General features: G+C 50.1%; 6 protein-coding genes across 6 annotated transcripts; 5 read left to right on the top strand and 1 right to left on the bottom strand.

The window, feature by feature from the left end:
* Nucleotides 1-2,081, top strand: BDW43DRAFT_311462 (putative GPI anchored protein; the record flags this gene model as incomplete). Its single annotated transcript, XM_032047199.1, has 6 exons — nt 1-467; nt 519-857; nt 917-1,163; nt 1,217-1,318; nt 1,369-1,433; nt 1,487-2,081. The coding sequence occupies 6 exons, from the start codon at nt 1-3 to the stop codon at nt 2,079-2,081; spliced, it is 1,815 nt and encodes a 604-aa protein (XP_031899890.1).
* A 569-nt stretch (nt 2,082-2,650) lies between these two features.
* BDW43DRAFT_92842 (uncharacterized protein) lies at nt 2,651-5,238 on the top strand. The gene is made up of 3 exons (XM_032050727.1): nt 2,651-3,625; nt 3,675-5,095; nt 5,199-5,238. Exons 1-2 carry the CDS (start codon nt 2,798-2,800, stop codon nt 4,578-4,580), a joined length of 1,734 nt encoding a protein of 577 aa, XP_031899891.1. The 5' UTR covers nt 2,651-2,797; the 3' UTR covers nt 4,581-5,095; nt 5,199-5,238.
* BDW43DRAFT_92799 (phosphoglycerate mutase family protein) lies at nt 5,017-6,612 on the top strand. The gene is made up of 5 exons (XM_032050726.1): nt 5,017-5,053; nt 5,132-5,278; nt 5,346-5,558; nt 5,662-5,904; nt 5,997-6,612. The coding sequence occupies exons 2-5, from the start codon at nt 5,174-5,176 to the stop codon at nt 6,393-6,395; spliced, it is 960 nt and encodes a 319-aa protein (XP_031899892.1). The 5' UTR covers nt 5,017-5,053; nt 5,132-5,173; the 3' UTR covers nt 6,396-6,612.
* Nucleotides 6,373-8,280, bottom strand: BDW43DRAFT_92790 (mitochondrial 54S ribosomal protein uL22m). Its single transcript, XM_032050725.1, has 2 exons — nt 7,913-8,280; nt 6,373-7,836 (listed from the first exon to the last, which is right to left on the bottom strand). The coding sequence occupies exons 1-2, from the start codon at nt 8,232-8,234 to the stop codon at nt 6,830-6,832; spliced, it is 1,329 nt and encodes a 442-aa protein (XP_031899893.1). The 5' UTR covers nt 8,235-8,280; the 3' UTR covers nt 6,373-6,829.
* A 1,238-nt stretch (nt 8,281-9,518) lies between these two features.
* Nucleotides 9,519-13,923, top strand: BDW43DRAFT_92871 (U6 snRNP complex subunit PRP24). Its single transcript, XM_032050728.1, has 3 exons — nt 9,519-12,337; nt 12,391-12,618; nt 12,675-13,923. Exons 1-3 carry the CDS (start codon nt 9,782-9,784, stop codon nt 13,773-13,775), a joined length of 3,885 nt encoding a protein of 1,294 aa, XP_031899894.1. The 5' UTR covers nt 9,519-9,781; the 3' UTR covers nt 13,776-13,923.
* Nucleotides 13,924-14,759: 836 nt separating this feature from the next.
* Nucleotides 14,760-15,935, top strand: BDW43DRAFT_92902 (uncharacterized protein). Its single transcript, XM_032050729.1, has 4 exons — nt 14,760-15,079; nt 15,139-15,206; nt 15,278-15,562; nt 15,636-15,935. Exons 1-4 carry the CDS (start codon nt 14,980-14,982, stop codon nt 15,807-15,809), a joined length of 627 nt encoding a protein of 208 aa, XP_031899895.1. The 5' UTR covers nt 14,760-14,979; the 3' UTR covers nt 15,810-15,935.
* The last annotated feature ends 84 nt before the right edge of the window (nt 15,936-16,019 follow it).

Below are 16,019 nucleotides of genomic sequence, written 5' to 3' on the forward strand. Positions count from 1 at the left end.
ATGAACATCCTCAGCGTGTATGACCTGATTGTTCTCTTCATAATCTTCAACGTTGCTGAAGGGGCTCACTTAGCGCTCAATCAACGCTACCAAGCCATAGAATTCCCGAAGGCCCGACAACTTTATGCGGCCAGTCCATCTCTCGATCTCAAAGCAAGAGCAGATCCGGGAACATATGCGTTAAATAGAGAAGCATCATTCCACTTCATACACGAAACTCTGGAGGATGACGCGGAATATGTCTTCACCACCACACTCAATGTGGTATCTCAATACCCACTATTTGCCGTCGAGGCTCTAGACACCGACATAGACAGCATATCTTGCTCGGATTCTCAAATTCGATTGTCTATCAGAACGCTTAGCCGATCCAAAGTATTAAAACAGGAGCTTGAGGCTGTCTCGGACTTCGTGATCGTCACTTCTCATAGGGGCTGTGACTTAGAAGGAGAAAGGTCCGTTCATCGGTAGGTTTCCAGCAGGGCACCGAGATTGAATCCTTCTCATACTAGATGCAGTGTCACAAAGACAACTGTTGATCTTGACCGTCAAATATTTACCTTCAACAAAGTCAAGTATGACTGGCATGATGCGTTCCACTCCACCAGGGTGTCCTTCTCTCATAGGCACCGATCGGGGATTCAGAAACGCACATATACCCCACATAAGAAACGACAGCAGGAGCACTCAGATGCACCGACAAGCACCAAGGTAATAGACGATGGTGCTGCACCTTCTATATATTTTCCAACGGCCCCTACGGCAACATCAGAACTACCTTCGATCGCGACGAAGTCACTCGACAAACATTACATTGACCAGAAGATATTTCCGCCAGATATTCCCGCTGCTGACATGTTCATGTAAGTATGGGGTGCGCAAAGACGTGTGAAGTCTACGTTGCTAACCCTCTCAGACCGCAAGGAGTGATAGTGACATGTAAAAACTGCTCACTTCAGGGCAATATTGAGATAACCAGGGGCTCATTCAATCTTTCCGGTAATTCTATCAAAGACACAGTAGCCTTTTTTGATGACGGTGCGCTTGAAATCATCTCGAACGGCTTGTCCGCGCATGTTGAGCTTGGACTCGACCTCTCGTTGAGCCAATCCCTCGCTTCTCTGAACGTCTCACTTCCTACGATTCCTCTCACCCCATTCGAGGTAGGTACCTGAGCACAAGGTGTTCTCCATTTGCGGTCTTGACATGTTTCTAGATACCAGGAGTAGTGGCTTTCGGGCCAATAATCCGTCCCGATCTCACCTTCAGCGTAGATCTGGTCGAAGAGATCGGATTCTCTTATGGATTTAACCTCTCGGTACTGTGACCTAGCTGGAATATTCGCTGTGACTATGCTGATTTACCCAGGTGCCCGACAACTCCAAGATTAAGATCAATATGGGTGATCCTAGAAATTCATCCATTACGGGTTTGTAGGCTTCCCACGACAGTCCCCGTACGTCGACGGTCGACTAACAGGATGTAGTGGTGAAACCAAGATCCATGCACTGCCATTTCAATCTACATCAGCGTTGGCATCCCTAATTTTTAGTGTCACCTTCACACCTCAGATCCTCCTCGGAATCAGTACGGTGGAGGGGATAGTATCCGGAGGCATTGGAGCATTCGTCCATCTGCCAAAGGTATCTGTCAATGCCACTCAACTGCACCAAGTCAATGAAAAGTGCGAGGCCGTGATCAGCAAAAATGAAAGCGAAGAAAGCTCGCGATCTGCCCTGGACAATGTCTTCGACAACCTGATGCATATAGCCCCTTCCGTGGACGTCAACATGGGTGTCCTGGCCAACATGCAGGTGGATGTTGCCCAGATCAGTGAAAGCGTCGCAGTCCAGACCGTGCTGGCATCGACCTCCTATCCTCTTCCTACCGTGTGTTTGAATTTTGATCCGAAGGGTCATAGATATGGCGCTCCTTCGCGTAGTAAATCAAGCGCTAGTGCAACGAAGGGAGCTGATGCCGATCAGCAATCCGGCACAGCAAGATTGGTAGAAGGGCCGAATATGGTATTGCTAAGCATTTTTACGGTTTCTCTTTTGTCTTGGATATTGTGGACGAACTGAAGATAAGAGAAGATAAGATAAAGGACGGCAGATCGAGATGCAAACTATGCAAAGCTTGGGCAACTGAAGGTTTGTGAATGGAGGAAGAGTCCAAACCGTCACGGGTCCAGGGGAGAGATCACTACTACTTAGTACAATTCCGAGGGAAAGTCTGAGTAATAATCCCTAGTTCCGCCCATGTCTCGTTTCTTAGACTTATTGCCAAGAACTATGCCAGTAGATAAATATAGGAGAGGCAGTGGTGGGCGGGGACTGTCCTGTTATTGGTGTTTTCTTCCCTCGTATGCGCACAGCCACAAGGACATGTGATGTCGTATTTGAACCCGTCGGGCACCCAATCTGGTTAGCGCAGAGTCGGGATCCCGAAGAGGAAAGGCGCCATCTGGAGAAAGAGGGTTCTTCCTTCGACCAAATTCAGGCATCTCTTTCTACATCTACTTGATTCTGCTCCTCCTCGCTCTAGGTGAACATCCTCTGTTCCTTAGTAACAAACTATTCCTCTGCACGACGTAGGGCTGCTTATCCCTTCGCTTCTAAAGCGCAACAACCTACTCGTCTCTGAGTGAATCCTACTACTAAGTCGCCTGAAAAGCCCTCTTTACAGTACCCTATCGGGAAAGGCTTTATCGGGTTCGACCCTTCTTTACTGTACATTATTATCCACCCCTTTTTTTTTATCTTTTTGTCCATTGAACTCGGGTCGCTTTTTGATAAAAATGTTTGCCGACCAATTGCTTTACCCAATGGGCCACTCGTCTCAGGGTGATGAATGGCTTGACTTTGACAACTTCTTTGAGTTCCCCTCGGGTTCTGTAGACAGTAACCCAACCTCGGTCAACTCAATTTCCCCGAAGGACTTGGACTTGACTTACAACGACATGGACGGGTCCAATTGGGACTCGGGTCTCGATATGTGCACTCAAATTCCATTCACCGACTTTGTCAACCATGAACCACCATTCCAAGAATACTTTGCCGGCGCATCAGGCGCTGAGCCCGTCGCCGACCCCAATGATGTCCTTCAACTTCCTCCAACTTCGCCAAATGAAGTGTTCGTTGGAGGGGCTTTTGACGGTGCCTGGATGCCAGATGCGCACGACTACGATGACCAGTTCTTCTCAACTATTCGGCATATGGTCGAATCTAAAGCAGCGGTTGACCCGCGCTGCTCATCTAAGAAAGAGAAGCGCCGAGAGGCAGCCATCGCCCTACATCTCCAGCGACTGGGAGATGCCCCACTTCCCGAGATAGACATGTCTCCAGAATCCAATACCAGTTTCCCATCGCCTCCTTGGAGTGTTTCCCGTGACGCTACTTGCGTCAGCCCTGCCACGACCTCACTATCTGAACCAACCAGCAAGTCACCGACACCCCCATCGGGCGACACGACGCCGGGAGGGATGGAACTCGTACTAGATCTGAACATGAATACACCGGCGAACCTGCCAAGGAAACAGAAACCTCGGTCACGGGCTCAAAAGGAAAACTACATCAAAGTCCGGAAACATGGCGCCTGTGAAAAGCACAGGAAACAGCATAAAAGGGTAAGTAATTCCGCAAAGCACCTTGACAGCCATACTAATCAGGATATAGTGCAACTGCCTTGACATAAATGGTTCTCGTCTTGATGTTCATAAGTCTGCTCTTGCTACCACGGCGGTGCTTGACTCGACCAGACAAACTAGCGTGCCACTTCAGGGGCCTCTTCATACCCGGCCACGTCATGTTTCACTCCCCAAGCAGGCGCAAGTTGGTGTTCTTCCGCCCAATGTGCAACCTCCAAAGTCCGTCATTCGGACGGTCAAAGACGACGACGTTCGTTGCCTCCCGCAAGACAATCGCCGAAGCATTGCTTCACCATTGGATGGTCATCATGGAAGGTACTCGCCAGGTTCTCTTCCAAAGCCAATGGAAACTGCAAATGCTGGCCAGCTCAGACCACAAGTACCACATTCTTCCAGCCCGACAACGCCTTGGCGTGGTCTGGTTCAGACCCCGTCGGTTCCAGGTCGCCTGAAGTCTCCTTCACACAGGTCACTAGTGACGACGACCAGCCTCCCATCTGTCATGGAACGGGGAATTTATCCCGGATCTGCCGTCAGCTATGTGTCAAGCGGCCTACCTCAAGCTGTTTCATGGTGTTTCAGCCAAGTTACAAAGGAAAGCCGCGAAAGCTTGGTTCGTACACAGTCCAGAGTAGAAATGGGCACTCTGCCTCCGCAATCGGTACCTACCAATCTCTCGTCGAGCGTTGGAACCCGGCAAGTACGTGTTGCGCATACCAGTTCCAATGTCACGAGTCAAGCGTCTGTTGGAGGCGACAGCATCATTCACAGCAAGTTTGCTACCACGGCGATTTTCAGAACGGGTCTCGCAGCTGCCTCTTTCTGGCAAAATATGCGATCGGTCATCTCTTGTGCAAAAGCTTTATTCGGCAAATTCGCCGTCTTTGCTTCCAAGCAGCATTGGTTCGCTAGGAAGGGAATGGGGCTTATTTAACCTATAACCCTGCTTGAGCCTGTTGTTGCTTGTGCTTCGGCTTCTGCCCTTTGATTGTTCGTTTGTGGAAAAAGATACCTCACGTATGTGGCTATGTTTGGTTTGTTGCTGGGCTTTTTTAGCGGCTTTTGTTAGATATGTCTTGATGAATATACAGTCGGCCTGTGGCGATTGACCTAGTGTTAGAGATATACATAATTATTTATTCACTTATTTGCCTATTTATCGTGAACATAGAAGGGAAATCCACTGTCGTAGTAATGCATGAGGCTCTACTCGGTACTCATAGGTTAGATTCTATCTTCTATCTAGATTGATTCTTTTATCTGTTCCCCACTTCTACTACTCCCAAATTACCCCACGCCCTTTTCAGTTTAGGGTTACTATAAATGGGTCACCCACACCAAGTCTATAACAACTAGTCTTTGATGTTGGTACCTGACAATCCTCTTGTGAAAAAGCCACTATAGCATGTATAAATATCCCCCGATTGCCTTGTCAGCGAGATACAAGGAGTAAGCTAACATAATCTCCAACCCTACTGTCAAAAGCTTACTGTTGCTCGTGACAACGGTGCTATAATTACTTTGACAATGACATCGAAATCTATCCCTTCAGACTTCCACTTCAAATTCTCAACAGTGACTGGCTATTTCCTCCAAGATGAGCCAGATACTGATCCTGAAAACTTCGACTATGTATGTTCGGCCCAGCCCACACCACCTTATGCAAATTCAATTAAATAACTACTCACAATCAAGCAAGGTGACATCCAATTTCGGCCTCATACCTCGAAACTACGACACCGAGTTAGACCCAGAAGGTCACAAAACCCAATGGGAACGCTTCGAACACCACCTTAACAGATTAAACCGGGACAGCAGCCCCGACACGCAATTCAAACTCCTCTTCCTAGGCCGACACGGAGAGGGGGTGCACAATGTCGCGGAAAGAAAATACGGCACCGAACTCTGGGATGTACGTACACACCACTCCTTTACTCTCTTCCCCACAGACACTCCTATCACATCTACCCTTTATCTATACCAGCTAGCTATATTCAACACTAACTGCCCCAAAGTGCTACTGGTCTCTCCAGGACGGCGACGAAACCGGCACCTGGGTCGACGCCCGTCTCACAGATCTAGGAATCTCCCAAGCCCAAACAGCAAACAAGGCCTGGAAAGCGCAAATCCAGAACAAAATCCCCGCTCCCCAATCATACTACGTGAGCCCCCTGAACAGGTGTCTAGCTACCGCCAGCGTCACCTTCAAGGGCCTCGGTTTACCACACACGGAGCCATTCCGGCCGGTGATCAAGGAGGTAAAAAATAAAAAATAAAAATAAAAAATCCCACGCTCTATTCTGCATCCTATTAACACTCTTGACGAATCTAAAATTAACGTACATTACAGCTCCTCCGCGAAACTCTCGGCCTTCATACCTGTGACAGCCGCTCCAGCAAGGCAGCCATCGAGCAGGAATACCCGCTGTACCGATTCGAAGACGGCTTCGCGGAAGAAGACCCCCTGTATGACCCGAAGCTACGAGAATCTGACTCGGCGCGCGATGCCCGGCTCCGGGATCTACTGCTGGATATCTTTGCGCGGGATGAGAGTACGGTCGTCTCTTTGACGGCGCATTCGGGTGCTATCACGAGTATCTTAGAGGTGGTGGGACATCGGCGGTTTGCGTTAATGACGGGGGCTGTTATTCCGGTTCTGGTTCGGGCGGAGAGGGTTGCTGGGCCGAAGCCGCCGATGAGGGTTGAGTCGCCTTCTGGTGCGCCGGCTTGTCGGGAGGGGGTGCTTTAGATGGTTGAGCGTAGTTTGGGCTTGATATTTTTATAGAGGGCTAGGTGGTCATAGAAGTGGGTGTTGTTGTGACCATAGATTCGCTATTCTGAAAGGGATGTGATTGATGAGAGAGCATGCTGATATATGTAGTATATTTCAATATTGTACACGTGGTGAGCTCTGTCCACTACAAGCTCCTTGAAAATTTGGTCCGTCCTAGATAGCACTTAACTGATACCTCCTCGGCTCGGAGAGAATGATCCATGGAGATGAGGGAGATGGTAGGCCGCGTTTAGATTCAAAAGAAATGCCGCAAATAGAAAGAATAGTGAACATACGCTGGTCGACCCGCCAGGCGGAGTGCTAACGGTCTAAAATAATACAAGAGACAACGCCGAAGAAACCCATCATTTGCCTAGACAAGGCCGGATATAAACATCGGGAGAAACGGTTTACCAGCTGTAGTACTGGTTCTGGGCAGAGATTTTCCGGTCGGGGAGCTGTGTCCAGAGCTGGGCTTTGCGCTGGCGTTGCGCTTTAGCTTCCCGGTCTTGCCACTCCCTGATCCGGGTCTTTTCCTCCTTCAGGACGACTGAAATTCCTGTATATGGGGGGCGGAGGAGGTTAATCTGGCCTCTGGCACGGTGGTCATAATCGACACCATATGGACCCCGGTTGACCCATGCCTGGTCAATGTAGATGGCAGTCGGGTCGGTGATCGTCTTGCGCTCTCCAGACTTGAGAGTGACCGTAATGGGCTTGCGGGTTGCCGTCTCGCCTTCGAGGGCGCCAAGACCCATACCAGACCGAACTATAGCAACGTTCTTCGCATGCTTGAGATGCTCGAGAACATCCTTGGCGGCCTTCTTCTTGCTGAAGCGCATCTGCAGTATGGCTTCATCGATGTTCTTTCCCGCGATCTGGCGAGCCAGGGGACCAAGCTTCTTAACCGAGGTCTTGAAAAAATGGGACTTGGAGAGCGATTCACGCTCGGTGCGCATAATCTGCTCGGTCTTCGTCAGACGGCCTCGGCGGCGAATATCTCGGGCAACCATGCTACGTTCCCAAGCGATACGGCGCTTAGGACGCGGGTCTATGGCTTGCCGCATAAGGTCCTTAGTCCGGTGCTCCACGCTGTAGTCAGCAGCCTCCTCTCCCTCGGTAGGCTCAACTTGTGCTCGACGTGTCGGCATGGGTCCGGATGTAGACAGATTGGGCTCATCCTCCGCGAAAATCGAGTCCGCACTCAGGGAACCCTCTCGCTTCTGGGAAGCCGTCCTTCGGTGGACCGTAGGCTTTGGGGCATCAGACTTTCCACCGAAAAAGAAGTTCTTGATGGACGAAAAGGCGGTGGTTTTCGATTGAGGGACTTTGTTTCCATTGTCGCCGTTTTCTTGGGCACGGCGACTGACGGAGTAAGTCAAGGTGCGGCGAGGTATGTAGGTGATGCCAGTCCGGGCTAGAGAGATTCGGATATGTGAGACTTTGCCATTGATGGGTTGGAGTCATCAAAGGAGTCCAATTGATTCACTTACCTGACCGAGCCAGATGCCCATAGGGGTTCAGAGCACCAAGAGTGGCCATGGCGACGGACAACCAGCGAGGCAGATGAGGCAGGTTGGGGACGTGACCTTCCAGAGGACGAAATGGAAAAAAGTGGTCGGGATTGCAAAATGCTTGGCTGCGGGCTGGGTGTGACTGGTTCGCCGTATATGTTTGAATGTTTGAATGTTTGATCAGGGCGTCAGCCACAGCCGGAGGCAAGCCACACGGGGGCTCCGACCTTGAGCCGGATTCTGAACACTTCTCATGTGGCTCTGGAGGTCCATGCATCTCCCGAACCCATCCGCCATTCATGTCGTCCGGTCTCCTGTATCATTACCTCATACTCGGACAAGGATGTCGTTCTCGGGAGCAGGGCACTTTGCCCTTTTCGGTGCAGCCCTATTCCCATAGTAACAAAAAAAAATAACAATACCTTCTTCTCTTTCTTTTTGTATCTCCATGTGCATACAGTAGTGTCTTTCTAGTTATCGGTAGGCTTGCATAATTTGGGATTAATATATATAAATTATTTGTTTTTCCCGCTCTCTCCTTTTGATTCGTGTTTGACCTTTTTTTCCCTAGTTTTACAGCATCGAGACATCCATCGTATTGCACAATTCTATGTTCTAGTCCGTTACACGGTCATCTGTTCGATCGACATGAGTCCTAAGGAACCAAGTTACAGATCACTGCAGAGAATGAAACCACTTCCTCCTATTGGAGGCACTGTAATTTTCTCTTCGTCCTAAATACTGGTGAAATCCTGTCTCATCTGACCCCTCGGATTGGTCACTTTTCCTTTCTGTAGTTGAAGACTCAATACGTAGTTAGCTTAAGTTGGTGAAGAGGAAATTCCCCGTAGTGGAGGGGAAGACGAGTTTACCGTACGTACGGAGCAGTTTGCATTTGGCTTTGCTTTGCTTTGCTTTGCTTCTGCTTTGCTGTACTGTTTGTTCTCTCAGGCTGTGTTTTTTGTTAGAGTATTTTTTTTTTTACATACCGAGCTCTCTTCCCTTTTCCCTCCTTCGACTTTGGACTCGACAGTCTCTTAATTCTGCCCCATCTCCACCGTTTCGATCCACTACCCTCATCATCTTCTTTTCTCGTCTTTTCTTGGTCCAACTTTTCTTCTCTCTATCTCCCTCCCCTTTTGCCTAGAAGGGTCCTTTCGGCGTGCACTCTTACGCTTTTGCTTGTAGGTTCATTGCGGCACTTCCCCATTCATTCTTTTCCGCCTTTTCCATTCTTTGTATCTCGCCGCTCACCAGCTTCTCTTTCTTAGCCCTCTCGCTCTCCCTTCCTGTCGTCGGGTGAATCGCTCGATCTTTTCCATAGCTTGTTCTACCCCCTCTCATCCAATCTCACCGTTGGTCTCACTCTTTCGTCCTAAAGCGCCTCACTTTTATCAATTCGTCAGGCGCCCGGACCACCCGAGCTTCTGCTGTCAAAATAAAAAGACGAAGGGCCCGAAGCAAAAAAGAAAAAAATTAAAAATTAAAAAGAAAAGGAAAGGAAAGGAATTTTATCTGAGAGAAATATTTCTTTCAAACTTTGAACTCCTTTAACTCTTCGCTCTTTTTGTTCTCTCTCTTCATTTTTTATTTTTCTTTCTGCGCAACGGATCGTGGTTGGGCCGATCTCTCCCCCTCCCTTCGCAAGCAAGCAAGAAATCGTGGCTACCCGGTTCCAGAGTCTAGACAGGCTGTGGCCGGGGCAGGAATGGACTCGTTGATGAGGCGACTTACGGCAGTTCTTTGATTTGGTCTCTTTTCCTTTTGTCACTTCCTGAGTCCTCTTTCGCCAGTGTCTCACTGGCAGCTAATTCTTCTTACCCGTCTTCCAATCCGTACCAGATTCCGATGATGGACATCAATTCACTCCTTTCGCCGCAGGATTCAAATTCCCAGTCAGGGCGTTCGTCGCCCACCGTAGGCCCGACGGCGGTCAGCAACACATCGATACCGTCCACTGGACCCCCTCCAAAACCTCTGCGCAAGAATCGCGCCGGTCAAACGAAACAGGGCATGACCTCATCTCCGCTTGCGCAACACGTATTCGCTCCGCCGCACGTTTCAGAACCGTCGCCGCCAGCGATAAGCCCGACAGTTGGTCCAAGCATGAGTGGTGGCGGAACTCCCCCGGCAGCAGACTTACCTCCTCCTAGACAACCTTCCACCCCTGGAATGGATACCCTCGCCGACTTAGCTTCGATGCAGCATCATCAACCTCAGCGCTCGAGTGCCCCGCTTCTCAGAAGCACCGAATCTTACGAGAGTCAACTTTCTCCCTCGACGATGTACCCCCATGTCAGCTCCGTCTCCCACAATACACCCACGCCGCGATCGTCATTCGATATCGCTATGTCAGACGGCCCAAGGGAAGCCGCCCGACGAAACTACTTAGATACGTCGTTAGTGCCCAATGCTCAGCGACTCGCAACCGAGCTATTTGCTCAAATCCAAGAAAACCCCCAGTCTTACGACGCTCATGTGAACTTCGTTCGCCTCCTTCATGCGGGCTTCGTGAACCATGTATACCCGCCGAATAACCCCGACATCCACGGCGACCCTCGAAACTATGACCTGCTTAAAGATATGCGGACCGCTCGTGAAGAGATGGACAAGCTTTTTGCGATGGGGGAAGATCTTTGGGCTGAATGGATACAAGATGAAAGCATGCTCGCACAAACAGTTGACGAGCGCATCGCGGTCATGGAGCTCTGTCAGCGGTCGGTCGAGGAGGAATATGGCAGTACGAAGCTATGGACCATCTACGGTGAATGGGTTCTATATCTCTACAATTCTGCGCACGGCGAGGGTGGTCAACATCAGTGGACAGAAGAGGATCGCATGATCGGCCGCGAGGTCTTCTCCTGGCAGTCGGTTCTAGACGTCTGGCAGAGAGGTGCTGAAGCAACCCGGTGGAGGATCCACGATAGCCATATGGTCTGGGATCGACTTCTCGACCTGCACGTGCAGGACACCGCTCGAAACCCGACTCAAGAAAAAATCGGGCATGTGCGAGGCCTATTTGACATTCGACTGCAGACACCTCATGCCAACTGGGACCAGACCTTCCAAACGTTCTCGGGCTTTATCTCCACCTATTACAACGCAAATTACGAAACCATCATGGCAGATACTGCGGGCCGATATGCAACGGCTTGCAAAGAAAAGTATTCCGCCCGCGAGGAGTTTGAAATCAGACTCTGCAAGGCTGCCGAGTCGGGTAACCTTACTCAAGAGTGGACTATATTCACGGAGTATATCGAGTGGGAGGTCATCAACAATCGTCGGAAGCGTCATACCAACTTCGATTTGGTCAATGCCGTCTACCAGCGTGCAGTTCTTCGATTCCCGACCGATACCAACATGTGGGAGGACTTCGTTATGTTTCTCATTGATGAATCTATGCATGGTAATGCAAACACCACGACTATCTCCACCCTCGATCGCGCAACACGGCACTGCCCGTGCTGCGGCACTCTTTGGTCTCAGTATCTACTCAGTTCGGAACGGGAGGGACAGTCCTTCGCGAAGATTGCAGACATCAAACACAAGGCTACCAGCACTGGCCTTCTCGATGCCGGCGGAATGGAAGAGGTTCTCAAGGTACACACGGCCTGGTGTAGCTACCTCCGTCGCAGAGCTTTCATGTCCGATTCCACCGATGAAGATCTCGACGTCGCAGAGGTTGGAATCCGTTCGGCCATCGAAAGCGTTCAAGAGCTGGGTGAAAAGAAGTATGGTCGATCCTATCAGGGCGACCCCCTGTTTCGCCTAGAGCGCATCTACATCCGTTATCTAAGTGAAAGCGGCAGCTGGGATAGCGCGCGGGAAACTTTTAAGGGACTTGTCGGCCGACGAGGCAACAGCTACGAGTTCTGGCTAACATATTACGAATGGGAGTTGATCTCGTGGAGCAAGTTCGTGCAAGGCGAGGCCACCGTTGATGCCGCCCGCCGGACCCCTAACCCCAGTTATGCGACCGCTGTGTTGAAACAAGCCATCAAACGGACCGACTTGGATTGGCCAGAGAAAATCATGCAAACCTATATCGCGCACTGCGAGGACTATGAGGACTCAGATGAATTGCAACTGGCCATTCTGGAAACTAGAAAGGCGATGCGGGCTGTCACTACGCGACGAGAACGAGACGCGAGAGAACTAGCCGCCCAGCAAACACAGCAGCAGGCTGCCGTAGCCGAAGAGGCTCCGCACCCCGAAAAGAGGAAACGAGAGGAGGAAACTACTGCGAACGGCTTGCCTACTAAAAGGGCTCGCGGAGACGAGGACGCACCCTCTACGGAAGCAGAACCAGCAGCCCTCCGACGAGACCGTGAAAACGCCACAGTCGTGGTGAAAAACTTACCTCATCAAATCACCGAGCATAAAGTCCGACAATTTTTCCGTCATGTACGTCATTTTTCCCCTCATGGTGAACGCACGACTAATTGGTAGCATGATAGTGCGGTACGATAAACAGCGTCAAGATGTTCCCGGGTGACGACGGGAACTCGGAAGTCGCGGTAATCGAGTTCGAATCCAAAGACGAAGCCCTTGTGGCCCAAACCCGCGATCAGAAATTAATTGATGAAAATACCATCGAGGTCCAGATCGGGTTACCCTCAACATTATTCGTCACAAACTTTCCCCCGGAGGCAAATGAAAAGTACATCCGTGATCTATTCCGCGAAGTAAGTTGTCTCCTTCCCTTCAATCATTATCTCGGACGTCACTAACCGTCCGGCAGTGTGGCGAGATTATCGACGTTCGCTTCCCATCTCTCAAATACAACACACATCGTCGCTTCTGTTACGTGCAGTTCAGGACTGCCCAGGCAGCCCAGAACGCCACGAAGTTAGATGGGACTACTGTTGGTAAGCATCTGAAACTCGTGGCTAAGATCTCGGATCCTTCTCGGAAACAGGACCGTCACGGTCCAATCTACGAAGGGCGGGAGATCCATGTGTCGAACATAGACTGGAAGGCCAGCGAGGCAGACCTCAAGGAGCTTTTCTCGCAGTATGGCACTGTGGAACTGGTACGCATACCCAAGAAGGTCGACGGTGGCAGCAAGGGTTTTGGCTACGTTGTCTTCTCATCGAAGGAGGAAGCCACTGCTGCTCTTGCCAAGCACGAACAAGAGTATCGTGGGCGGCCCCTTCACGTGAGAATCTCCACTCCTCAGAGCTCCAAGCGCAACGCGACCACCATCCTCTCTCGCGTTGGGAAATCCCAGTCCCCTGCTGCCGAGATGAATGGCAACAAGGGGTCGACCGATGCGGATATGCCAAGCAGCGACCGGACCGCCCGTACCCTGGGACTCATGAATATTCCCGACACGGTGAACGACGCGCGCATCCGAACCTTGGTCGAGCCGTACGGCAAGCTGATTAAGATTGTCCTCCGGCCCGATCATCAGGGGGCCATTGTGGAGTTTGCCGATGTCAATCATGCCGGTCGGGCTTCTTTGGAGCTTGAGGGCCAGGAGATAAGCCCCGGACGCAAATTGCATGTGGGCACGGTGCCGGAGATGCTGAAGCAGTCAGCTGAGACGAGAGATGGCCCCACCCAGCCGAGCAAGCCGAAGGAGAAGCAAGGGGGCTTCCTCCCACCCACGGGACCGATCAAGCGACCCCAGCAACCGGGTTCGCGCGGCGGCCGGCGAGGAGGACTCGGGATGAAACGTGGCGGGGCCCCCTCTCACGGGGAGAGGCGCGCACACAATGGAGAGAATACGATGACGACGACTATGATGACGACCGACAGCGCACCCTCCGCGGAAGGGGGGAAGACGAAAAAGAGCAACGATGACTTCCGTGCGATGATCCAGCGGGGTCGAGAGAACTGAAGTTTGGCGCAATGGATTGCCCGGCAGGTTTGGCGTTCCTCTCCCCCATTCGCTTGCCTTGTGGTCTTTTTTTTTTTTATTCTATTTTCTCCTGATGAAATGAATTGATTCCGCGATATCTGTCACACTTGGTCCCTGGTGGGTACCACAAATTCCCTTGCACCGCCGTGTTTCGTTGTATGAGTATTCTTCCATTCTCTACTATTATTTGCAGCTGGGTTTGCAGGTTGCTCTCTGGAAATGTAGATTATTTTTGTGTGTGTATTCTTCTTGATCACTTCGCTTCGTTAATTATTCATGTCACTACATAGCAGTAGTTGTTGCTAAACAACACCCGGAAGGGTCCCTCCTGAAATGAAATCGGGACTTTGATCTTACTACCTTTTTTACTAGTAGTCCGTAGTAGTATTAAGCATATTGAATCAAATTTCTTGGGTTCTCTCTGGTGAGCCATTGTTGGTCCGTAGTCTTCGATTAGGGTTTAGTTACATCAATGCTAGACTTTTCCACCGTCAAAAGCGGGAAGAGAGAATGAAAAGAAAAGAAAAATCCCCGCGCAGACGCTTTGACCAGCTGGCTAAGGGACATTTGACCGTGAGGGATTTTTTTGCTAATGGTTATGTATGTGTGTATGTATGTATGATGACTATGTATAAATTTTGAAGATCCTTCCATGTCAGTCCATCCGTTAAGGAATGATCATCCGAGTCACCAGGTTTCCTTAAGAGTCAGCAGTCAACCCATTCAGGTTATCTGTTGGATGTATTTTTCTAGTCTAGTAATTCTGGGAATGTTAACTTTATTTTGAGGTCTGGAATGAATATTCTATTGAAGTCTAGGGATATTTTATGTCCACAGTAAGAATAAGAAATTAAGAAGCTCCACTATAAATATTTAACTATTAAACTTGATCTCCGCATCCGTGTTATCAAATGGGGTCCTGAGGCATGAAACCCCAACACTTAATCCACTCCTCCCCTTCCTCTTTCTCTTCCTCTTCCTTTCTCTCTCCTCCCTTCCACTCAACTTTATCTGTATCTACTAGACTCATCCAACTAATTCCTACTAGTTTCCTTTTTTCTCTATTGTGATTGTATCTGTAATACTCCTCCAAGATCCCCTCCCTCGACTCCTAGAAATCCTTCCCGGTCGCGCAACACTTACTTCCTCTCTGTCGTCATCATACAATCCCTCCCCCGCAACGATGGATTTCCACCTAGTCCCTCGTGGCGAAGACCGAAATTATACAGGCTTTTTAACCAAAACCATTGTTTACATATCGACTTTGATCCTCTTTCTCGCCTGTGAGTGCCGTTGATCGCAATCGCATTCGGAGTATGACGACAAGCTGACGGCCCTGCAGCATTCGGCTTAACGGTCGCATCAATCGTCGTCCCAAAATGGATCGTCTATCATAGCGATAACAACAGGGTGCGGGACCTAGCTGAGTCTCCACTCAAAGAAAACTTTACTGATCCATTCTAATTGTCAATCATATCTAGATCTGGTACACATACGGTCTCCACCGGCGATGTTCTTCCGTCACCAACTCCTGCCACAGCTTCCCCCTGCAGGACGATTGCAGCGGAGACGATCGCTATTTCTGTTCCATGTGGCGCTCCGTGGGGTTCCTCATGTCTTTTGCTGTCGTCCTGGAGGGTATGAGCATCGTCGCATACTTGATCATATTGTCCGGCGGGAAGCGCCTGCGCGAATCCGGGTGGAAAGTTCTGAGCTTGTTAATCATCTTGTCTGTTGCCGTACAGGCATCCAGCATGTCCATTGTCGTAGGTTTTCACTTGTCTATCTAATTCGGACTGACCTTGGGAGGAATTGGGTATGCTAACCTTCCCCGCGTAGGCTTACCTATTCGATCATGAGGGGCGCTTTTTCACCGGCTGGGCGCTGGACGAGTCGTGGATTTATTGCACTGTTAGCTGGTGCGTGGGGTTGCTTTGCGCGGCTGGTCTGATACTTGCTGGCCGAGTGCTCCCGTCCGAAGGTGGTTATGAGTTGATTCCGGATCACTCTTGAATATTGTATGAATGATGGGAAAGACCGGTTTTTGTCCACGGTGGTACTATTCGATTCGATATACGGTTATGGTGGTAGGCATTTTGATGATTGTCGATCTTGCGTGCAGCTTCATGTCCCCTTTCTTTCTTTCTTCATTCTTCTGGCTCGGCCGTTGTTCCCTCTGCTTATGTTTGAATGTATATACAGTCTAGATGGCTACGAGTAATG

Source organism: Aspergillus alliaceus (genome assembly GCF_009176365.1).
Source record: "Aspergillus alliaceus strain CBS 536.65 unplaced genomic scaffold BDW43scaffold_24, whole genome shotgun sequence".
Taxonomy (NCBI): domain Eukaryota; kingdom Fungi; phylum Ascomycota; class Eurotiomycetes; order Eurotiales; family Aspergillaceae; genus Aspergillus; species Aspergillus alliaceus.